At 38.4% G+C, this 26372-nt stretch overlaps 1 protein-coding gene across 1 annotated transcript in view; it reads right to left on the bottom strand.

The window, feature by feature from the left end:
• Nucleotides 1-5172: 5172 nt before the first annotated feature.
• The window catches only part of GLRB (glycine receptor beta), a 52346-nt gene continuing 31146 nt past the window's right edge, over nucleotides 5173-26372 (bottom strand). Inside the window, exons 6-9 of the mRNA XM_010206494.2 lie at nucleotides 26186-26326; nucleotides 22683-22835; nucleotides 15357-15649; nucleotides 5173-5469 (exon numbers count right to left, since the gene is read on the bottom strand). Coding sequence (XP_010204796.1) covers nucleotides 5173-5469; nucleotides 15357-15649; nucleotides 22683-22835; nucleotides 26186-26326 — 884 coding nt within the window. The remainder of the gene's footprint in view (nucleotides 5470-15356; nucleotides 15650-22682; nucleotides 22836-26185; nucleotides 26327-26372) is intronic.

Raw genomic sequence — 26372 nt, 5'->3', positions numbered from 1 at the left:
TGTGCATTGCTTTGGGAAAATGATTTCACGTTTGGCACTACCAGTGAACACTCTTGTCAGTACACAAAGTTAAATATGGCAGAAAACCCTGGGTGTCAATAAGACTCAGAAAGAGAATATATTACAGAGGCATCTTTTACATCACCAGTGGGAAGAAATAACTCAGTTCTAGCACAGAGTGTGTCATACAGTGTACATCCACATTTTACAGGCACGGGCTGAGAAACACCCACAAGACCTAACTTTAAACTAAGTGTTTGAGCGCAATAGACGAGGTAGCATGAAGCTTTGTGGAGGTTAACACCAAAGTATATTTCCACACTTCCTACGCCAGCAGGTGAGGCTTCCCAGCCGGAGCTCACTGTTACCATGGCTACGTTGCCAGCCATCCTCAAGTCAGCTAGTTTCAAGCTAATTTGGATAAGCCTGCATTAGCTGCAGACATTTTACTGACTGCAACATAGACATATTCATAGCATTGAAGTTTTTCCAAAAAGATTTCAGAATAGTCATGTAATATTTTTTTTACATGTCTGCTGACACTATTACCACCCATGGAATGAGGACACGTGCCTGGAGGTGGAGGTGAGGGTAACTTTCCCAAGTATGTCAAAATGCTGCAGGCAGCCCAGATTGTTTGTGACTGATTTGATGCAATGGAATACACAAAACCACAATAATGAGAACTTTAAGTCTTTCAAATTGCAAATTCTTTCCTGTATGTGCCATTGTTCATTTAAGTATAGAGCTTTGTATGTAAAGAGCTAGTTTCTGTATCTTTCTGGCACCACAGGTGAGCTTACTTTTCCTTTTTTAATAAATTCTTAATATAAAAAAACACAAGTGTTATATTGTTACTATACAGAGAAATTAAATTGTTAGACACACATTAATTTGTAGACATAAACAAAACTATTACTCAACCTCTCTGTATGAGAATTTCTTTTCACATTATCTTCTCTAATCCCAAAGTTGGTATACCACAGCATCAAGTAAGTGTCCCGTCATTCCCTTATCTGCCAGACACTGCATTTGTACTCACTTCAGCACTAAGCTATCTCTACAGCCTGAAAATTCACTTGACGTTGCATATATTCAGGCTGCAATCCCTTGAAAATAAATAATTTAACTTTACCTGTTCTATAAATATCCTCAGCGCAAGTCATCTAATGGTAAGTTGCTTTAATTGAAGGCACCAATGGTCTCGATTGTAACATCTCTTAATAGATTACCATAACAGCTATGACAGACTGCCTGAATAAGTTATTGTCTCTCATCAGAGTGAAATATTTTCAGTTAAAGATTACTTGTAAGTCTGTTTCCTTCAAAGTGATTGTATGGCCAGATTAATCTCTGTGCTCATGCTCATCCCAAAAGGCAGTGTTACTACCTTCTCTTTAATGGATAATAGGGCACTGAAGATGCCCTCCCTTTACCCGCACGTTTCCTGCTACCAAGTCCAAATTAATCTGAAGACTTTGAAGAACTAAAGCTGCTTGGAAACTTTTCCAAGTGGTCAAACTTCTGCATGCTGCACTTACAGAAATAAACACGCTTCCTCTCTCAACACCAACTCAGCTACAACTAATGTGAGACTGAAAAAAAAAAAGAGGAGGTGGCAAAAGCCACTACAGAGCTGCTCCTAAAACTGTGTGTCAAACATTAGTCAAAACAGTACGAGCAAGTAAGGTGTGGATTACTCCGCACAATACATTTCAACACATCCTAACAGGGAATTAACACTGATATACATTTAAAGTGAAATCCTTACTTATTGTATAGCTTAAATTTGTGGATTCAGTAAAGAAATTGCTTCATTCATCTCCATGGAAATTCCTGATGTGGTGTTTGAATGTGTTCTAAAGTCTTGAAATAGAAAGATATCTAAGGGCCATAATGCTATGAAAGAAAGGAATAAACTATTTGAATACTACTCCTCTATGCTGAAGAGCCAAGAAAATACTAAGGTTTATGTTAAGCATAGAACAAAAATTTGCAAGTCTCCTACAGGAGAACTTAAAGTAAATGTTAGCTGCAACACAGATGGTCTTTCTCTCAGAAGTAGATTCTGCTGTCATGCAGTTTGTTCAGACATCACGACTAGTTAATCTAGTTACTAATGTGTACTTCATGAGATACCTTTGCTACTACTTGTATGTCTTAATTTCCACAATATTAAATTCATGCTGCATGGCAAGTTTCTATAGCTGTCTGTTGATTTTATGTGAATTTATTTAAGGTTTATTAATATTTTCCCCATCATATTATCACTATCAAGTAACATTCTATACCGCCTTTATATTTTTTATTTGCACCTCATTCTGGAAATCAGTCAACAGGCAGAATTTTACAACTAGAGGGTGCTGGAGGACCATAATGTGAAATGGTACGTAAAATTCAATGACCTTTAATGGAGAGAACAAAAATAAAATAAATCAATTATTACTGCTCTGTAGTACAAATGAATGTATTAATATAATACAAATGCTGCAATATTATCTAGTGTAAGTAAAAAGAAAATTAATACTTTATAGCTGATACCACTTTATTTCAAATTTTGCTTCAAATTTGCTGTTAAAACTTTGCTTCTGTCCTTGGTTTTGTGCTGTAATGAATGAAAAGCCTTTATCTTAACAATACACATTCCTTTTGCTCCCTTTTTTTTTCTGTGTGTGAGTTGGAAAGCAATTACAGTGTATTATTGATTAAATGTTTTGTGATAAAGCACAAAAGCCAGCAAGTAAGCAAGGAAGCAAGAAGGAACAAAGATTAATTTAACAATAAAATCTATAATTGAGATTATACAGATAGAATGTGGACATTAATTACAGATAAATCATTTAATAAGAGTTCTAACAAGAAAATTATCTTCCAAAATTCATATAATTTCCAACACAAGGTAATTATTTTCTTGCCTTCCAGTACTGTAAGAAAAAATACAAGGTATGAGAATAAATAATGTCTATAAATATAGCACTCTGATTGTACATATAAAAATTACCCCTCCCTTCCTTCCTTTCTTCCTCTCTTTCACTTATCCTTCTTAGAGTTTCTGACAATTCTGTAAATATTTTTAACAGACAGAAATATTGAAACTTTGAACTAGACCTTAAAGATAACATTCCCACCTCCCGCCCTTATTGAAGTCAGCTCAGTGACATCTGGGATTTCCCTTCCATTTCCTCTCATCAGAAAGAACAAACTTTGGCCACCTGGTAAACTATCTCCCTGAAATCTCCACAAGAAGATGGCCAGGATGCTGATTGAAAGAGCATGACCATATTCTGAAGAGAAGATCTCTTCAATCTAAACCCAAATTGTTGAAACCAGGCTGTATATCACAAAGTGTCAGTGGTTCAAGAAAACCCTGGGCAAATCTACCGGAAGCCCAGTGAAACCAGTGTAGCATGCCATGCCCTTTTTACATTCCTGCTTTTGACGTTCTGGTCCTGCAGACTCATCATACGTGGACAACATTTATGTGGTAGGCAATACCTCAATGTTCCAATAGTCCACCTGTGGCCTGCACTGACTCAACAAACCCAGGTGAACTTGAAATGTAGTGCAACAAACAAGATTGTGTCTGTTTTCACGCTATGGATGGTTTCACGTATTTAATTCAGTCCCTTCCTAGCCTATGAGGAGCCAATAAGCCATATTTCCCTTCATGAATTGCCAGGTTTAACTGACTGTGGTGCCCCAGATTTACAAGCAGAGACATATTTCTCTATGGCATGTTCTCAAGGGCTGAGGCCTAGTCCCTGTGTATTCCCAGGCAACACATGCTACTTGACACCTACACAGGAGCAGCTTTCTTTTGGCTGTACTTCATGACTTGTCAGTACTCTGGCACTAACAGGAAACCACAGGTCCTGCTCTACACACCCCAAGGAGATCATGCTTAGGTAGTCTCCATGTCATGGGGTTTCTTCTGGAAAATGGAGAGCAGTCTGCTATCAGGAGAGCAGTCTGCTATCAGAACTGTTTCACACAAAGGACCTCATCAGCAAATCAATGAGCTGGTGAGGGCAGCCATTAATTAACACATAGACAAAACACCTCATGATATATTCAAGAGTCTCAGCTCCTTAGACCTTTGGGCATGTCTTCACTCCTACTAGTGGCTAGGTGTTAGCTTTGGTCATCTGTGCTACAACAGGCAAACAAAGAAAGTATAACCAGTGGTAAAAATGGGATTTCATCTTGGCAACAACTGTTTTTTTTAAAACAGAAAGAGCTCAATAGAATAAACAAAACAAATTGAGTAAGATATATCCAACGCAACATCAAAAAAATTGTGACATATACTGCAGGATTGCTACAGAAAACGAGCCAGAGGACAGAGCAATGTAAAAAAAAAATAACATAAACTGATACTGAACTGCATCTTGGGATGTTTCTCCAAAACTCCTCATACCTTTAGTTTGGAAAGTGGCCTGATTGCTTTTGACATACTGTATCTAGTTTATGCCTAAAGAAGTAGCAATCAAAATTTGGCCCAATGTTTTATTTTCAGTGTATTCTCACACACTTAAGTGTGCCTGCCTGATGGGTACAATTGTTGTGTTTTTTTTTTTTTTCCTAAATGAGGTGATTTTAGAAAATTAGTAATTCTCTGACCTCATAGACAAGATCAGCTTATTCAATGTTGTCTTCACCTACAAAATCTAAATCATGTGAATTACATGTTAGCTTTTTCTTCAACAGCACCATCTAAAATTATACAAGAACAAGATGTTTGGGGTTTTTTTTGTTCCTCTGGAAGTCAGCAGAAAGGCTGTTAAACACTACATATACTAGAATACTGATTTTAATAATACTCAACGTGCACATCAGTTTCATTGTCAGAAACACTTTAAATCTCTGTATGTTACTAATATCTGAAGAGCATTATTCAGCTTTATAATGTAGTATGCATTGTCCTTTGTATATATTCCTAAAGCCAGATGTATGCTGTACATTTATATACAACGTTGGTTGGAGCACAGACATTGCAGTGTCATGCTTTCATTCAAATTTCAGATGCCACATGTTCAGTACAATCGCATGGCATCAAAATGCAACATATTGCTTTGCAAATGCAAATAATTTCACACAGTGGCCTTCATGACTTGGAAGGGGCGATGAAATGGGATATATTTTACACATATGAAAAAAACCCCAAAAGATTTATCATAAATATATGGACCAATATATGACGTTGAAGAACAAGAAGCAAAAAGGGAACAGTGCTCTTGCATAAAGATCAATTCTCTTTGCTGCTGATGGAATGACGGGTTTGGGAGGAGGAGGCTTCTTGTTGTTCTTGGCTTGAGATTTCCCGAGCCCATTGTTGACTTCAATAGGCTTCCCATAACAATCATAATTCGATAATTCAAAATCTCTTGGCAAGCTTCCAACGATGCTGAAATCATTGGATCTCAGATCAGATTTCGAAGTGCAAACTTTTTTGCATCTGGTCTCACCAACCTATGAAATAAAGAGTGACGGGAATCATGATCTACTCACCATAATTCATTGACAAACTTAACGCAGCTGCTAGAGAACACCGCAAACAAACATATAGGTAATTACTTGTTGATAGGGATACATTACATCAGTCTAATTTGCTGAATGGTTGCGTTATGAAGTACTTAAGGATGATAACTAAATCATATCAACTAATCCAAACATTCATAATTGTGCAATTTTTCATGCAAGAGATGCCTCATGCTGTACAACCTGCTATAGTTAGAATCCTTCATTTTAAGGTGACAGAAGGTGAGACAATATTTCTGTGAAGAATATTTTTCAAATTTGGTTCAGTGCTGGTGAACTTGCAGGACAGATACCATTCAATACTCATATTTTTCTGGGTCCTGGAAGCTATATATAGTCACTGTTAACCCTAAAAGTCTATTCTGATTGTACATACTAGCCAGCTCAAGATCCTGTATTTCATCCTAGGGTGATCACCTTGCATTGTGAGGAGGCACTTTCTTTGTACCTGCAGTCCTTGGTGCCTCTCTAAAGACAGGTAACAAAGATGCAATGCCCTTCTCAGCACTGGAGAGCATCTGTACACTGGAGAGCTGAATAACTCAATCCAGCAACTGAATATCTGTCTTTCCTACAGCTCCATCAGTACTCTTAGGGACCAAATATTATTGTGCTATGGGGCAACCGCAGACTGGTACAGGCAATGAACGTTTAAAAGAAAAGAAGTATTTGGTGCCTTTCAAACTGAAGTGATTTTGAGAGAAAAAAAAATTAAAATCCTATATTCCCTTCCTTGTATTTTATAAAGTTTGCATTTCAAGAACAACAAATCTCTAGGGGGATCACCCCCACATTCTTTAGGAAGCTTGAAGGGATTTGGTGACTACTCGTAAGGCACTGTGTTTTGTGACTTGAGTAAATCTCTCCCAAAGTTTCATTTCAGTTGCACCATACAGTAAAGCAAGGAGAAAAATAAAAAAAGGAAGAAAATAGAATACAAGTTATGAAAGTTAACTGCACTATTAATAATGCCATTTCACATATATAACCTGAGAGTTAGTTGGAAAAAATGCTGGTTATAATCAGGTTATACACATGGGCAACTGACATTAAGGTAAGTTTCACTAGAGCTTCCTGGAGCCACTGATCCACTAAAATTGGGTTCTTCTGAGAGCTATCCATCTCTACTTCCCAGTAACCTATCCTCAACAGTGCGTTCAGGTATTTTACTCTCAGCTATCTCCACCTGTGATTTTTTTGCAGTCTCAGTCTGACAGTTTGAGATGTTTGCATTATCACATTTTGTAATTAAAATAATAATAGAGAAATATAATACCAACTTTACAAATGAATGAAAAAGAATTCTGGAGAATACTATTGGCTTCTCTATGACAACTGACAAGACATCCTGGATGAACAGAACTGAGGTAGTCAGGAAGATACCTAAACTTCAACTGTGGCTTTTACTCCTATTACTGACAATGGTGACTCTGGTGCATGGTGGAAGAGAAGCACGGTGCTATTCCCTCAGCAAAGAGTGGATATGCCTCTTCAGATTTGCCAGACTTCTGTTTCTCAGGAAAACACTAAATTCCGAAACCAACGCACTAAAACTAAAGTGCAGGTTACACAATAAAGTCAAGGTTACAGGTTACAAAAAATGAAAAACAAGATCGGTATTCCATGATGGTATGGCAAAACTACACACACAAATTTCCTTTTACTGTTTCCCTGCCATCAAAGAGCTGACAGCCTGCGACAGCGTTCAATATCAGAGTAGCAGGAGCAAGGTGGTGACTGAGACATGTATGAACGTGATTATGTGACACTGGGTGATATGGGGGCTGCCAGACAGGGATCTGAGAGGTTCCTTCCAATCAGATCGTGCTCAATGATATGGGTAATGAAGATATAAAGCAGACCCTTGTGCAATGAAAGGGTAACTTGTTGGACTGGAGTGCATGTTAACTGAAGAGTCACAGGAAAATTACAGTTTCTCCATGGTCAAAACTGGTAAGATTTAGTAAGGCCATAACAAGAAACAGAATCATTTATGAAATTACAAGCCTCCTTTTCAATCTGCAAACTTGTAGTCTGCTCCTCATACTACCAGCAATGTATTGTAAAACTCAGTGATGCTAATTGTAGCCTAAGTGCTCTCATTTACAAGACAGAATATTCCTGTTCTAGCTGCAGTTTCTAGAGAGAGATTCCCTAAAGGCTGTTACAAGTCAGTTCTCATTCACTTGTGGGACACAGAACTGAGGGAGCAGCTTCTAGGTCACCTCTGCCTTACAAGCAGAGGGCCGTTCACAGCATGTTCACAGAGCTCTGCTTAGTTTAGTGTCAGCCAGAGTACTGATTTATCAGGGTGACACAATTTCCCTTGCAAGAGCAACCTGGCCCATTTTTTTCTTTAATAAGTACATGTTACTTTTAAAAGTAAGTTCTTTCATTTCCCTGGGTTTGCAGGCCTAATGTACTTCTATTTTCTGCTTTCAGTTGCTGCCCAGACATATTTTTAAATATCTTCTCATCCATCTCTTCAATTCTCTAATATTTCTGTTGTTTTAATCTAAATGCATTTCAGTTGACATACAGTTTCCCCTAAATAAAGTGAGATAATGTGTATTAAAAGTAGTTTATCTCACTTTTATCATTCCTGTCTTTCCACTGCAGGGGATGGGGAGCAGCTGGAATAGCTGTTTGGGATGGGAAGGCTGCTGGAAAAGGGTAGGGCCTCTTCACCTTTCCTCTGGCATGGAGGTGGAGCAGGGGGTAAAGAGGACACAGGAAAGTAACATGGCTCTCAGAGCTTGGCATAAAACATAGATGTAACTCCCATTTCTCCCAGGACTAGGCCGCCTTGTCTAGGCTTGGTATGTTGGACAGGACATCTGACATTTGATGAACAGCTCAGAAATACCTAAAAATAGTTCCTAGAAGCCAGAAGGCCCCCGTGATGATTGTTTCTCAAGTTTTACAAAACTCAGGCTGACTGGTGCTTGTTGCCAAGCTTGGGACCTGCTGCAGCCACTCACTGTTCTGGAGCTGTGGTGTGTGTGTCGCTGCAGTGAGGCCACAATCAGCTCAGAAAGCTTTTTTCTTTTTTTTTTCATAGTTAAGAGAATAAGTTCGTATGAAAAAGAAGAAAAGAAAGAAGTGCTGTTTGTGCATGCAGACTGTAAGGGAGAGGGAACCAACTCCCCATCGCTGCCTCTGCTGCCTCTGGTGCTCATCATCATTCTCCACATTTACTGCCCAAACTAGTTACACTACATTTTCCTTCAAAAACACCCTGGATGGAGAATTTTTTCCATGACCTTGTTCCCCACAAACATATGTACCTTATTTCTAACCTGAATTTATTTGGCTTCAGTTTTCAGTCACAAGGCATGACTACAGTTACTCTGATTAACTGCTGGTACTTACAGATGGTAACAAATCTAACGTTGATTTTGCATAATTCAGATGATGTAATCAGGCTGACATAAGAAGCCAAGTCAAATGTTCTTAAGAATGTCTTACCTCAACATCATTATCTCTGTCAACCTAATTGATAATATTTCTCAAAATTACATTCCATTTGATTAAATCAATAAACACACAGATCAGCTTTAATGTCACTGATCCATTTAAATGTATTTGCTGAAATGAGGCTGAATTACAAATAATATTAATTACAATTAATACTGATGAAAAATAATTATAAGTCAGCCCCCTGCAAGCTATGCAATATTTTCCACTGATTGATGTTAGGCTTATAATTATTCATGTAATACCACTTAGCCTTTGGAAGTACTGGCACAAAGTTAGCTTCTTGCTGTCTTTTGGAACCCTCCCAGTTTTAAAGGATTTATTAAAAAATCAACATTAATGTTCCACAGTATTCACAGACCAGCTCTTTAAAAAAATCTTGGATGCAACTTAAGCTGAAATCTCAATTGTAAAATGTCTAACTTTAATAGCTACTGTTTAACATCCTTGTTAGCTACTGTCAATGAAAGCTATTCAATCATCTGGTTGAATATATCTGGCTTTTCCCCAAACACAGAGCAGAATATTTGTTGAACACTTTTGCCATTTCTGGTAGTTCTTGATATTTACAGCATCTCTATCCACTTTCAGCCAATACTCTTTTTATTTGTTTTTATACATGCAAAGTAACTTCCTATTGCCCTCAGTTATGCTAACTATATGTGGCTTTTGTTACCTACATGTCACCAACATCTACTTCTTGAATTTCAACTTCTGTTAATTGCCATCAGCTTCTCCATTTTCCAGTGAAGGGAAAAGAGAAATGCTTGAAGATGAGTTAGTTTTCAGTCTTTGTGGAATTTGTTTTCAATTGCTCTGTTTGTGGGATGTTTTTGGTTTGTTTTTTTTTTAATTACTACAGTATCCCTTCTGATCTGTAGCTGTTTAGAATATGTCAGACAGCTGACCAACATTTTACATATTTTTTTAAGTTCTTGCAACCAGATGAGAAAAACTAGTTTTAAGATTTATGCCATTTGTTCTTTCAGAGCATCAGACATATGAGGATTTAACTAAATTTGTTTTGTACAAATAGAATAAAGATCCTTTTTAATTGACTGTTCATCCTGCTATCAAGTCCTCTTTATCCATCAGGATGAAGTGTAACACATAATGCCATCATTTTGCATTCAAAAATTTTTGAAAGCAGAAATGTATTGCTCATAATTTCTAGCAAAGCTTCAAACATGATCTAGCACTGGCAACCTCTCAAACTCAGCATGTGTCCCTCAGGCTGAAGTGCCGCCCCACTGTAATGCAGCATTCTCTGCCCTACACAGCACATCTCCTCTGCCATAAAAATCATCTCTTCTGGCACCCAACCTCTTTTTGGCATACAGATCCATCAATAGCGCTGCCAGTCGTGTCTTTCATAGAAGATGGAGGAGAAGTTTTTTAACAAACTCTGTCATTAATCTTTCTTGCACTGGTTTTCTGCTCTTCTCTTGCACTTGCCATGGTGATAGATGTAGATAATAAATAAAGGGTGATTGTTTAGCATTAGTGTATATTCAGGCCGCGTATATTTTCTGGTGCACCTAGGAGGAATTTGCTATCACATTATAAATATTCCTTGCAAAGTACAGCACAAAAAGTGTTTATACATAAAATAAAACAGAATCACAGAGTAGCTGAGGTTGCCAGGAACCTCTGGTGATCATCTAGTCCAACCTCCTGTTCAAAGCAGATTGTGTGGGGCCTTTTTACAGACATGCTCTGAATTACCTCCAATGATGGATAAGTGAGTCAGAAGAGCAGAAAGTACCTACTCTGTACCTGAAATGCTGTCAGGAGCTATTAAAATAGACTGAAGCCTGTAATTTTATGTACAAGATAAAATGCAAACTGGGTTTCTGGTCTTTCTACAAGAACAATCTGAGTGTGGAGTGCCAGTCAAGGAGAAAAGACAAAGATGAGAAGATCAGGTCAGCACAGGTCACCACCAGTGGTCAGGTATATCATAAATCAGTGGAGTTGAACACAACCCACATTAAGGTTTGGAGACTAGATGTGGCTCTAACAAGATAAAGCAAGAAATAACACTACTTCCTTTTAAAAATAACTGGGTTTAGAGCTATTGTCACTACTTGCATAGCCCTATTCATCATCTGCCAGAGCCATTCTTTTAGCAAATGTTCTCTCCAGTCATAAGCACATTATCTACAGGGGGCAGCTTCTATAAATGGGCTTGATGAAAATGCGACTTTTCAAATTGACGGGTGTTGTTATAGTTAACAGGTCAATCTCTCCCTGTAATCACACCACCAGTGAAAGCAAAAAGAAACTGATTCATCCTCAAAACATTTCCCTTTTTGCTTGTTTTTCTCACTGTATGATGCTGCATTGCTAGGAAACACAGGCAGACTCCTACAGAGGATTCCCAATAAAAAGCCAATGCCAGCAGTTACCACCAGGTTGCATAATTTTCTCCTCTGTTTAGAACAGCATCTAATTGCATCTGCTATGAGTTAAGGGAGCCAACTGTACTTTCTCATCACTTCTTGCCTGTAAATGTGTGGCCATTGCTGCTCCTAGAAAAACACATTAAAAGTACTTATGCTGATTTTTCATCTTGTCAGATGGACCACTTAACTCGAATCAGCCAGCCATATCAATAAACCTCTGGGCTTAAAATGGCACTGACATTTCAAAGGGTTTTGTTGGAGGGGGCATGAGTCATAAAGCATGGATTCAGGGGTTCATCATGTGCTAGCAACCCACAGATCTTACGACAGCCAGTACCAAGGATTTGGTGCAGAGGAGAAGTAACAATGCATCCACAGAAGCCTTTCTCCATCTTTGGGTGACTGGTGAGCTGCGAGCATTGTTTTCATCCTGCCAACTTCACTGTTGCTGTTGGTAACTATCAGTCGTGATCACTGACTCTACCAACACAGTGCCAAAAGTACTTTCTGGCAAAAACTTACAGGTGGATCCTTGCAGGTACTGTTGCAGGGGATCTCTTCTCCTCACCTTCCGTTTCAGATGGCATCAAACTTTTAATGTTTAGGATACACTGGAAAGATTAATCCTTTACACAATTTCTTGTCATAAAAAACAGAAAAACAGCTGCTTATATTCTTAAGTATGATTTTATTGTGGCTTGGTTTTTACTAACATCTGATATGTAAAGATGGCATTTTTGTCTTTCACAAATGGAGCAAGCTCATGAAAATGCATAGTTCCATGAGGGCTGGAAACGGGGGTGCCTGACTGCCCCATTTGCTTCCCTATGGTCCCTCTGATCCTTCCTATGCCTGGGATCTTCCCACTCCAGCAATCATCCTGTACTTTAAACACCAGTTCCTTCCCTAAATGTGCTGCGGAGACACCACTCCTGCAATGCTGCATGACCATGAGAGGCAGCAAGACCACAGCTTGCTGCTCGGGGAATGCTGGCAAACTTGCCCTGCACCAGGATCAGGACATCTTACAGTGAAACAAGGTAATTTTTCTTTGTAAACTTGATTTCCCTTTAATAACTTACAGTCACATATCAGCAACATTCAGTAATATCTCATAATAAATAGGTGCTTCATTTTGAGCTGGAGAAACACTTAGGAATGCAATTATTCATGCTCTCTGCTTTTCCCTACTTGGAGTTTTCTGCTTCCATGTCTTTACTGTTGGCTTTACCTTTGAGTCCCATCTGGTCTATCCACTGTTTCAAGCCTAATTATGGTGAGATTTCCAGCTACACCTGTAGTCACTGCTGCCTTAGTATTATTGTCTCTTGTGTGGAAAAAGAACATCCTTGAACATTTCTACAGGATGCACACACTAATTTCAGGGATGCAGTTCTAGGTCGTCCTTTTCTCTTAAAGCTACACATTGGTTCACCTAAGTCTTTCCCAACATTTAGCCCAGTATTTGCTCTCTCCTCATATACAATCCTACATGACCCTGATGAGAAACAGTTCCTGGAACTTCTGGGACAGCACTCTGGCCTCTTTTTGTTTAATAATCTTTATGCCTTTCAACATACATTTTTTTGCCATTACCTATTTCTTTAATGTTTTCCTCCCTTGCATATTTGCCATATGACAAATTCATTCTCTACTTGATCGTTGCTAGGTCTGTATGGAAGCAATCCAAATTTTGTGGGGCAGATTTAGTTTTGGATTAGGTTTAGAGCTACCGAAAGATTTAGATCTGTTCTGAATTAGGAGTTTAGTACAGGCTTCTCCAGGGCTGAGAACTTTCAAAGTACTCCCACACAGTAGCTGGTTCAGAGAGAGAGTTTTCAGCTAGGCAGACTTATAGACTTCAAATACGTAAAAACTAGCACCACCATCCTACCACATCCTGATGTAAAATGTCTGTGACATTTTGTCTGTTTTAGCCTAGTGATCTTCCCAGATGTCACCATCTCAGGACACTATCTCAGGTAGGCTATATTTCAAAGCAGGTGCGTGGATACAAACCTTATCACTAGCTGTGAAGGGAGGTGACCACTCAGCCACATGACCAGCTTTGACAGCAATGAATACATATTTTCAGTATGTCTTGGTAAACACATGTTTTGTAACTCTCTGTATGAAAATCACCAGTAGGTATGCATGTGCAGGACTCCACGTAAATTAAATGCAGATTATTGTTGCCAAGATTAAAGATACTAGAATGTTAACGGTGTCTGATTAAAAATAAGGAAAGACTCTGAAAAGTGCAGGTCAGACATGAGGTACTGGACCTGACACTGCAAAATCACAGAGAGTAGACTGAAGTCTGAATCCTAAAAAATTGCTAGACACCATTCATAGAGAATGTTGCTTATTTTTTGTGGTCAATGGCTCCCATTCCTCTAAGTCTTAAAATGCACTGTACACCCAAACTTGAAAATAATCATTAAAGGATGAAAGGATAACGTAGGTGATAAAAGTTATAATTTTATCCTCCCTGTGGCTATGCTAATAGCAAGCATCTTAAAGGGCATACACACTGAGGAGAGTCAGTAACCTAGCAATTTGGTTTTGTTCATGTGACTGAAAAACTACACTTTTTTGTTAATGTTGTCATTGGTCAAGCTGAACACTTACACTTGTTGAGTACTTGAAAGAGAAATAAATAGATTTTATGCTGCTCTTCTGGAGTGTTGCAACTACTTTGTTACAAGAAACAGCTGAACTTGTGACTTGCAAATTGCAAAATACAAAAATATCATATTCAATTTAGAGGAAGTAAAACTGCAGAGGAGCCATCTTTCTTTCTACTCAGTTCTGACATTGCCTGGGCTTGGGGAATTACTTGTGACACAAGTCAAAGCAGTCACGAAGTTGCTCTAAGCTGAGCCTAGTTGCCAGCTGAAACAATTCCCAGGAGACTCTTCTACTAGATGAGAATTATGGTAGTTAAGTGCACTGCTCTGTGATACCTGCAGGAACTCTGGGCTAGGGGTCATTAATTATGGGGCAATGCCAGCTTGGTATTAGGACAGGGTTTCTGCCATTCTGGTGTAAACTACTCCCTCCTTAAAAAAAATTTTAAAGTCACATTGTATGTTACCAATATTATCACTTGGACCTGGCCTAACAGCTTTATTTTATATACTAAAATTGCAGAGTCATTGAAAACTGTAAGACAAATTCCTATTCCACACATTGTAGCATAACATATTTTCCTCTGTGGAATAAAAGTAAATTAAATATCACTCAGGACTGCAGGCAGCTGGCTTGAGATGTTTGATAACTCCTGGAGCACAAACAGGGAGTTTTACAACATGATGAATTTAGCAACATGATGGAAAACCTTGGCCTGAGCCAAGAGGTACATCTCATCATTATCCATATAATAGGATCTGACCAATTTACCCATAAACTCTATTTGGCAACAGAAGAAATCCAGGAGCTGTTTGACAGACAAACAGACCTGTCTTTTGTTTACAAATGCCAAGGCTTCTGGATCCCTGGCTTCAGAGATGCTTGACATGCAATGCGGTGCAGCTGTGGCCATTGTGGGGAAAGCAACGAGATGGGTGTTATTTGAGTACGCTCTCAGCAAATACTGGCTGAGAGTCCCGTCCTCTGAATAGTTACGGTTTGACAGCTGCTATTTATTATGAGAAAAATAGCAACTGTAAAGCTGCTTGCTACTTTATTTACGTGAAGCTCAGCTGCAATCATGGCGCTGGGATATTAAAAGACACATCTTTAATTTAGTACATCTGACCCCAAATCACTAGGGACCAATTGGTCAGATTGCTAGTCATTAATTATCAGTGTGTTTTTAATGTCTTGGCCACTCTAAGATAAAGCACTATCCAAAACTATTATGACAGTATATTCCCGGAATTGTGTTAATACAGATTAAGGCTGATTTTGCGTACACAGCTTCGCAGCTCCTACCTGTAAAGTGCTGATGTGGACAGGAGTCCCTGTGCCATTCACAGTGTTCTTCTTGGCAGCATTTCCACCCTTCCCTTCCACTTGCTCAGCCTTGGCTATCTTTGCTTTTTCAGCTTCAATTCTCTTTGGATTGTTTAGCATTACCTGAACCACTGCATACTCCACCAGGGATGCAAACCCAAAGAGAAGGCAAACAATCAGCCAGACATCTAAGGCCTTCACATAAGACACTTTGGGAAGTTCAGCGGCGAGAGTGGTACATTCGGATGCCAAGCTGAGCACGGAGAAAATACCTACAAAAAGACAAACAATACAGTGATGAGAGAAAACTTCCTCTTATTGACACAGGTTGTGTTCTTCCTCTGAAACAGACAATACTGAATGATGCTTTGTAACAGTGAATGAGACTTCACAGCATGGTCAGGGCAGCAGGTATACAAAGTGCACATGCCTTCAGTTAATGAACAAGTTAAAGTGCTACTTCGGTGGGGTACTGCAGTTAATGATTAATTATTAATATGAGTACCTTCATTTTATAAAGAGAGAAACAAATAAGTGAGACTAAACTGGTTGCTGCTATTTTCCTGCCTCATCACACATCACACAAGTCAGAAATGGAGTTTCCAGGGACTTCTCTTACAACGGGCATCTCAGTCTGGGAAGACAGAAGAGAAATATACAATAAAAGACTCCAAGTCTTTTGAATTAGACTACTGTTGTCCCAGAAATCTGAACCATGTTACAGCAGGAGCTGGGGTGAATGGTAAGTTTTTTGCTGAAGAGCAAAAACCATCACATTAAAATGTCTTCCCAATTCACTGTGAAGATGAAAACACTGAGGTGACCAAGGGTCTCTGATCATTCCCTATTGAAGCTTCCAGGATCTAGAGGAAGCTTTCTATATACAGGGCATTTCAGGAAACTCTTATAATGAAAAAAAAAACCCCTGACATCTGCAAAGGCTGTTGAAAAGTCACACTGTGAAACTGGGTTTCAACAAGCATTTTTCCTAACAAGGCTTCCAAATGTTACCATCAACACAGGGCTCACATCGCAAGAGAAAAAATACAAGCTTGATCTCAAAAAAAGATTTCCCACAGGCTCCTATGAAATGGAAATAGCATCATGAAGAGCTACATTTGGAAAAAGCTAACTTTAGAAATGGCTGTCACGTGGGGAAAACTTTGTTCAGTCTCCCAGTTCAGAATGTCCCATTTTGGTTTTGTGAGTGCTAATGATAAAAATTGTTAGTTATGATTGGGTGGCTTCATGTAGTTCATTTGATGTCTATAAAAAATATTGGCCAAAAGGAGATACTCAGTCTCAACTATGTTTCTTATACTGGTCAAATGTGCTGTCCAAAGCATGAAAATTTTGAGATCATTTTCTAAAGATCCATTTTAAGTAACTGAAGATCTAAAAATGTTAATAAAACTGAAAGTATCTGTATTGGCGTACGACAGTATTCGATGCTGGTTGACCATAAATAACACGTAATGCTTTTACTACTGTTCTGATTTAGATGTCAATAAGATTGACATGATACTTTATTTTGCATTAATCTTAAATGGGCAATTTACTAGCTACTAAAACATTGAAGAGAATGTACAAAGAAATTATCACAGCCATATGATTTTGAAATACACAATTTTATGATGTTTTATTTAGAAATGTGCAACTTCAATGTATCATTGCAAAACTGTTTTTTTTTTTTCTCTATTGGGATAATACAAAATGGAGAGATGTGCTATCTCAGATCAGAATGACATGGCAAATACCGAATAGATAATCCTCAGTGTCCACTCTGGCTTATTTTCCATCTACTGTGCATGAAGCACGTGAGTATCAACATTCCCATAATGACAGAAGAGTTTTCTTTTAAAAAAAATTGTTTTTACCAATCCACACCTGTTGTCTGGGTGTGAGCCCTAATTATGGATGACAAGGAACTGCAATAACAAGTACAAATGAGGCAGTAATGCCTCCTAACATATATAGGACACCTTCCTATGACCCGTTTGCTGTTTGTTCTCTAAGCACCATGCACGTCTACACTCGATTTCTGAAAGGCAGCCTTACCCTGAATAATCAAATTAGTCAATGATATGGACTGGATCAATATCTTTGATATTGTGATCTTTTTCCAACTAAATTTAAAAGTGTTTACTATCTTTATACAGTAATATTTTCACACCTGGTGCTGAAAACATTTATACAACCATCTTGTAGGACTTAAAATGCTGGACCTTACAAGCTTAATTCTACAATACCATTTTACAAATTCTACTAGCTGAAAAGACTTTAGTTGAGCTGTTGTCAATTTGTTCAGCAGAGCAATTGAGGTCATGGTGACGTGCTGTTATTTTCCATCTGGATTCCTAGGACAAAAAGTTCATTCTCAGAGTCTGAGAAACTTCTAGGTTTTCAAGGTAACAAAAAAAAAAAAAACCCAGATAGAAGCACACTTGCAAAGCAAAGGGAAAGCTGGCCTTTCTAGGAAATACTTCTGCATTTTTTCCCCTAGATTTGCATCCCTCTTGATGGCAAAGTTTAGTTTATCAGTAAGGTTAGTTAGCTCACAGCTTAAAGCATGATTGTGCTGAGCTGCTATTTTACAAAAACCACCTAAGGTTACATACAGTGCAGTGGTCTTGCCTGGGCCAGGTTTTGATAGCAGGGGGCTATAGGGGTGGCTTCTTTAAACCATGAGCTGCCAGAAGTTTCCCCTGTAGCTGATAGGACTAATGCCAGTCAATTCTAAGATGGACCCCCCAGCTGACTAAAGCTTGGCCAATTAGTGACTGAGGTAATCCCTCTGTGAATAATGTATTAGAGAAGGGGAAGAAGTTGCTGGGCAGTTGCTAAATGGCAGCAGCAACAGGGAGTGAGAATGTGAAAACATCTCTGCAGGCACCAAGGTAAATGGAGAAGGAGAGGGAGGAGAGTGCTTAGATCCTGAAAGAAAGACTCTCCTGTGACCTGTGGTAAGGACCATGGTGAGGCAGTTGTGCCCCTACAGCCCATGGAAGCCACTGGGGAGCAAAGATCCACTTGCAGCCCATGGAGGACCCCACACCAGAGCGAGTGGATGCCTGAAGGAGGCTGTGACTCTGTGGGGAGCTCACCCTGGAGCAAGTTCCTGGCAGGACCTGGGAGTCTGTGGGGAGAGAGGAGCCCATGCCAGAGCAGATTTAGTCAGGACTTGTGATCCTGTGAGGGACCCAGGCTGAAGCAGATGGTACCTGAAGACTGTTCTCCCAGTGGGTGACCCACATTGGGGCAGGGTGTGAGAAGCTGCCCTCATGGGAGGCCCAATGACGGAGCAGTTTGTGAGGGACCGTAACCCATGGGAAGGACCCATGCTGGAGAAGTTCATGAAGGACTATCTCCCATGGGAGGGACCCCACACTGTAGCAGTGGGAAGTGTGAGGAGGCCTCCCCCTGAGAAGAAGCAGTGGCAAAGTCCATCTGTAATGAACTGACCGTAACCCCCATTCCCTATCCCCTGTGCCACTGGTGGGGAGGAGGGAGAGTCGCAGGAAGAGGGAAGTTTTTTTAAGATTTGGTTTTATTTCTCACTTTCCCTGCTTTGTTTTGATTGTTAATAAATCAAACCATTTCACCCCAAGTGGAGTCTGTTTTGCCCATGACACTAATTGCTGAGTGATCTCCCTGTCCTTATCTTGACTCACGAACTTCTTGTTATATTTTTTCTTCCTGTCCACTTTAGGAGGCAGAGTGATAGTATGATGTGGTGGGCACCTGGCACCCAGCCACGGCTAAACCACCACATATCTGAAAATGCCAGTCCAACAAAGCACTTACATGCTGCCAGACAAGTAAATCTCCCTTTTTATAATCCATCAAACCTACTGGCCCATCTCCTGGCAGTGAATTCCACAGGTTAATTATGTGCTGTATAAAATAGTATTTTCTGGTTTATATTACTGCTTTCAAAATGTCTGTCTTCACCTATCTAATGTTACTGAATAAGACAATATTCTGTCTTGCATTCTTTATAATTTGATATCTCTAATACACTCCCTTCTCATTAAACTTCATAAACTAAAAGACATAATCATGTCACTCCTTTGTGCTACAATTTTAACAATGTATCTTTATATTTCCTTTGAGACCTTACATTTGTTACAATTTTACAAAATGAAATGACTAGAACTAAAATCTGAGGACAAGAGTAATGGGGAGGGGCATACCTGTCTGCAAACTTATCTGTCCCTTTTATGTGGGGAATACATAATTGATTGATACTACAACCTTTTAGTTACCCTGTTGTACCCCAGCCATCACTCTGGACTAATGCTGCATGCTCTCAGCCTGCTGAGGGGGGATAAAAGCCCGATGCTCCTCAGATCTCTACAGGCCCAGGGGAAGATCTTCCTTTGGGGATCACAGGGCATTGAAGGAAAGAAAGGAATTTTTTAAGCAGGTGGTGGCATGCTTTCCACCTGTAAAGAACTGAAGAGTGATACAGCAACATGTATTAGAAGCATTCGGTGATGTCAGCTTTTATGTTTCTTAGCCACAGCTGTCCAGACACCAGTCCTTTGTAGACTTCCCTACCACCAGATGATCTAGCTGGGTGGAATGAGAAAGTATAAATAGGGCTTGCAACTTATTTAATTCCTACAAGGACACAGGTCTTTTTTACAAACATACATCCTTTTCCCAGAACATGAATCATCTTATAAACACATATTCTGTTTTCTGGCTTGACAAGTGTCCTAAATCACCTGGAAACTTCCTTGCCATGGGGAGCAGTAGCCCATTATACTTAATTCTAGGGATGACTGCATTAAGATATTCTGAACTAACTAACTAATCTGAACTAACTTTTTATCTGATGAGATCTGTCTCTAGCCATTGAGAGCATAGTGGCAATTGCTAACAGTTTCTCAAAATTAGATATCATTCACTTGACACGTAAATGTTAATCTTGTTAGATTTTAAGGTCAACTATCTTCAAGGATGTACCTAGAAGTTGCCCTCTTGTAAAATAGAGAAAGATAAATCTTACCCCAGTGACAGTGTTAACAACTTGCATTACTAAATACTGACTCATGACTAAAGGATGGTCAGACTTAGAGGTTTTTTGCTTCTCTGGGGATCCAGGAAAAGTCACATGACAAGGCCAGTGGTTACTGTCTTTGAAAACGCATTATTTCAGAAATGTTACTATCTAAAAAGAGTCAACAAAGCCTTGTTATAAATGAAACAAATAAACAAAAAATGTTCAGTCATAAAGACATCCATGTTATATAAATCATCTCTATGATTCCTCTAAATCTAATATATAATTAATAAGCCTGTCTGGCTATTTGAAGTGCAGGTTTATAAAAGTGGAAATACAGGTCAGATTTTTATTGTATTGGGGCTCACTATTCCTGTTCTTGTTTTTATATTTATAATTTAATGCATATTACATTTTCACCATACTTTTTATCTTAAAATGTCTTATGTTTCATATTATTAAATGTATCCTTGCTACTTTTCAAGGCAAGAGATTATATTTGTTACCTACTATCAAACTAATACAGATTGTGACTCCTCTCCAAGTAGCCATTAATATTTTTAAAGGTCAAAAGAGATGATATGTATTCTTAAATAGGCCCCTAAATAAAAGATACAAAAATTATAATGAAATAGTGGTTTTGTTACATTTAATTAGAGCAAGGTAGCCAACAAATGGCTCACAAGGCAAGAGCAATACTCCAGTCATGGTTCTCTAGATTCTAGAATAGAACAGACTACTGCAAGTTGAAAGGGATCTACAAAAATCACCTAGTTCAACTGCCCAACCAATTCAGGGCTGACCAAAAGTTAATGCATGTTCTTAAGGCCATTTTAAGGTTCAAATGGCTCTTAAACACCGACAGGCTAGGGGCATTGACAACCTCTCTAGGAAGCCTTTTCCAGTATTTGAGCATATCTTGGTGGAGAAATGCTTCCTAATGTCTAGTCTAAATCTCTCCTGCAGCAGATTCGAGCCACTGCCATGCATCCTGTCACTCTGTACCAGGGGGAAGAGCTCAGCACCTCCCTCTCTATGTCCTCTCCTCAGGAAGCTGCAGAGAGTAATGAAATCACTCCTCAGCCTCCTTTTCTCCAAATTAGACAAGTCAAAAGTCCTCAGCTGCTCCTCTTAGCCCTTTCACCAGCTTTGTTGCCCTCCTTTGGATGCATTCAAGGACCTTCACATCCTGTGTTATATCACTGGAGGAGAAACATGACCTGAGATGGGAGCACTGAGGGGGCAGCTGGCTCTTAATGTAGGTACTTCAGCTACCCACTGCTGCAAGACTGCAGATCACAGACACAGATGCGGCTAGTCCTGATTTAATGGGTCTCCAGTGCTTATCAACACATATTCACACATGTGACCCTGCCCAGGGGTTATGTCCTGTAGGGGTGTGGAGGTTCAAGTGTGGGTGAGAGATTTCTGAGGAAAATAGGTAGCTGGAGTGATTCTGCAACTGGATCCCTGAACGCTAGAAAACAGGTGCACCAAAGCTCCTAGAACATGAAAAAGATTTGAAAAGTATGGACTTGGGGAGGTGGGAGTGCCAGAAAAAAAGAGTATAGGGAAGGAAAGATCATGGTATGGGGAAAGGAATGTAAACAGGAGGAGTGACAGTATGCAAGAGCCTGGCTCTGCACTTTGTTGATCTCTTGAGGTCAGCAGGTTTGGCCACCCCAGAGCAAGGGTCCCATGTACAATTAGTCATGATAATATTGTTTTGATTAACTCCATGTCCTACTATTTCACAATAATTGAAGGGCCTGCCTACTGTGTTGTGCTGAGCAGCATGAATGCACAAGCCTGAAGTGCTCTCATGAACTCAGTCTTTAATAAAATCAAGCCAATTGGGTAAAAGAATGCTAAATCTCTTCCAGCTATCATTCTGTTTCTATTAATCTTCAGAAAAAAATGCTCCTCAAGGTAGCTATTTAGAGGCTTACTCATCCTCCTGGTTTCTTATTTATTATTCAAATGTTCAAATTCCTATAAACTGCACATTGCTGCAGTGTTTGCTGCATCACCTGTACCTGTACATGATCAGATTTGTCTGGGTTGGGAGGAGCAGAGACAGTGTTCTCATCACACAAACACTGGAACCATTATCAAGCAAAGTATTAACGTGCAGGTTAAGGTTCTACAGCATTAGGAATGAGGAAGTTTCAGTGAAAATGGTGAGTGGATAATGGAAGTGAAGTTGCTTTCAGTGTCCTGTATATGTCGTCAAAGCAACTGAGAATGGCTCAATGGAGTTCAAGTGGATTGTGATGGTATGTGTAAACACAGGTTACCCAGTGGGACTCTTGCAGCACTTGCATCAGGATTGATCCAAAAAGACAGCCAGGATAGAACAACAATTAGCAGTGTAGGAGCATAAACACCCATCATGTAAAATCCAACTTGTCTTCTTAAAGTGAAGATTACTTCTACACAAGTGTAATAACCTTTAAAAAAATAAATGCATTAATGTTTAATGTGCTTTGTAGGTCAACCTCTTCTGCTCCATTTCTTCTAGGTATTTTTCTATTTAAAAGTAAAAATTCAATGATTTTTTTTTTTTATATATATATATAAAGGCAAAGAGTTCAATTTGAAAAGTTCAATTTGAAAAAGATGTTCAAAACAGATATCTATATAACAATCAAGTGTGGTCAGGTACATGGTGCTCTCTATGCTCTATAAGGTACCCTCCATCTTTTCACAATGCATCAGCAACAGTCAGTTAAAGTGACTCTCATCTTCGTGCTGGTTTCAAGATGTGGTCAAGATAAGAGCAAAGGGGTGTACCTGTCATACCAGCCTAATCTCACCTGTGCATTTATTTGTGCAAGAGATGGAATTAATAAATATTAGCATAGAAAGTTTGGAACGGGAAGAGGTTGATCTGAATATGACTCTAAGCAGAGAAGTCCCCAGTACTGAAAGCTGGTATAGGTGACTTCTAAAATTTGTACAGACTTTTAAAAAAAGACTTTAAAAACATTGTAAATTTTTAAACACTAGGAATACTAACCCAAATCTTCTTTTAAAATGAGGATCAAAAGCACATAAACATTTCAGAAGATATCTGTTAAGATGTATTCAATAAAAAATAAAGCTGCAGATACTAGATGTTTTGCTGGAGATGGAGTAGGAAGTCCAATAGCCAGAAAACAAATTCTGTTCAGATTTTCACTCAAATAGCAGAATTGGCATTTCTATGTGAACACAATAGCATTGTAAATACAACTTCATAAGCTATTCTATCACAATGAAAAGGCATTCCTCTGTTACATTAGGACAATTTAGTAATTCAGATCAGTCTATATCTATCCATCAAGTTGGTGCAAAGCTGACTTAGAAGACAGAATCTGTCAAAATATAGCTATTGATCTTCTATATTTTAGCAGTTAAGTGTCATAGAAAGATAGGTCATCTTAAAAGTGATATTTGGGCATACAGTAATCAAAACAACACAACTAAGAAATATTAAGGAAAAATATGCTTCTTCCTGTGTAGAAGACAGCATATGATATTTTGTAGTTCACTCTATTCTCTATTGTCTGGCAATTTTTGCCTCAATAATTTCTGAATAGTTTCTGGATACTTTTAGGTTTTGTTTTCAAATGGGGGATGCTTTATGCCAGAAATGCATTCTGTATGCCTTTAAATCACCTTCCATCAAGCAGAGCATAGTACCTACTGCCCTCAACATTGAGCTCACAAGGGCATACTTGGATCTGTCATTGCGACCTGATCTAGGTGTACCTGCTTCTGCGGGGGGGGGGTTGGACTAGATGATCTCTAAAAGCCCCTTCCAACCCCTACCATTCTATGATTCTATGATTCTACATATCGATAAACAAAGAACAGGTAATTTGCGAACTTAAATATTCAATTTATTGCCACAAAAAGTCACCTCAAATTTGTTGACCCTCCTTCTGCTTAGGTAGGTATGATAAAATGTCATAAAGATTTTTTGTAATCTGCAACAATCTTCTACATAAGCCACAATTTTGAAAGTTTGTTTACAAATGCAACACTGCCTCTTAATTACCTGACAAAATCCTTAACTGAATTCATCTTAAGTATGTGTACAAAACCTGCAGATTGTAAAGTAAATCAAACAACTGCTGATTACCGAAAACATCCTTTGAAAATACTTCAGAGTACTAAAATATTGCATGCATATTATGAAGTATTAATTCCAGTCTTGATTATGAGATTAACATGGATGTTCTTAATTTTTAAACATAAAAAGTCTTGCAATAAAAGAATCGTGAAAACTTTCAAAAAGTCTCATGTTATCACTCCACTCAATCTGATGGTTCTTACATACTCTTTGCATATTCAAATTACATAGAGATATATAAAATGTGATCATTTTACTGAGCATTTTGCGCAGTGTCATTTCAACTTGTGGACACAAGGTGCTGCAACTTGAGAGAACACCACTGATTTTCTTTCCTATTTAACAGCAATGTATACAATTCTCAGATTTTTCTTTAAGATTCCTAAAAATACTTGAAGAATACTTAATGTTTAATTTTTGATTTAGGGAAAAACTCAAGATGATCTTAACAACTTCAATAACAAGATAGCAATCTTGAGTATTTCCTTTTCCCCTCAACAGAATAGTCACTATTTAATTTTTTTTTTCAGTAAATTCATTGTTAATTAAGAATAAAATACTTTTGTAACTGCTAATTAAGCTTCTACTATAGCCTGGCAGATTTAAATGCAATTACTGCCAATTGTTGGTTGTGCTTTCACACGTGCAGAATTTTCCTGAGGAAAGCTGATTTCACATTACTTAAAAATGGCAAATCACCTGAGATGCTGTATTATGTAGTTAGGCTGGGAACTCACTAATTTTGCAGTTAAAAACCAAAACTCATGTCAATTTTCATTATCTTTTTCATGTTAAATTCATTAACTCTGAGATGTGCTAAGGTTACTTGAGATCTCTTCAGACTTGAGATCTAGCTCAGGAGCAACTGCAACTAACAAACCCTTGACTTCAGCTGAATAGCCAATGAAAAACTTGAAGAAGACCCTCAGAATCTGCAGCACCACAGTCATCCCCATTGAGTTTTAATGGGAGATTTATTAATATGATGCAAGAACATTGACTAAAATACATCTTGTTGACTTTTGTTGTTTTAAAAAGTCTTGCTGTTGCCATAGTATGAGTAGTTTGGATATAAGTATAGTCAAGAATCAATTAAGATAGAAAACATAAATCATTAGAAGTCAGAGTATGGAAATGATTGGATAAGTTCATGTCCACACTCAGAAAATAATCATAGGATATATAAATACAGCAGCTTTCAAAAATGACAGGCTTTCCAGAACATAGAGAATGGAAGAACCTGCAGGGTGAAGTATTTGAAGTTATACTCTAATACTACTGACTTCTGGGAAAAAAAGTTAAACCAGAAAATCCAAAACTATCTTACTTGGCTGCAAGTGGCATAATTCTATATGAACATCCTTCCAGAAAAGCGAGACAATTTCAAGCATAAATAGGCATTAGGACTATAGAAACAAAATAGTGACAATAAAATCACAAGATGTGTAAGCAATCCCAAGAAAAAAATTTAATCTCATCTTCAATTTATATGTTTCTGTACTTGAATTAGTTTGCGGTAATCACATATAACAGTTTCTATTTAATGAACTCCTTGTCAGTTAAAAGTAATCTGTTTTATTTCATGAAATGTAAGACATAAACTGGTATACTAGCCACTAACTATAAACAGTAATTGAAGGAAGCTTAAAGTTTTTTACCAAGGAAATCACTTATATTACCTACCTGTGCCTTTATAGTACTTCGTACAGTTACCATATTCAATATCTTCCTTTTTAATATCAAACTGAGGCAGAGCAATTTTCTCGAGCTGCACAGGATCTCCAGACTGCCAGATAAACCTTAAGTCATCAGTTGTGTAACCAACTACAAGAACAAAATAATAATATTCATTTCAAGAACCATCTCAATC

This window comes from Colius striatus, chromosome 3, assembly GCF_028858725.1.
Source record: "Colius striatus isolate bColStr4 chromosome 3, bColStr4.1.hap1, whole genome shotgun sequence".
NCBI lineage: Eukaryota > Metazoa > Chordata > Aves > Coliiformes > Coliidae > Colius > Colius striatus.
Note: the sequence above shows the minus strand (reverse complement) of the source record. Positions and strands in the feature narration are given on the sequence as shown.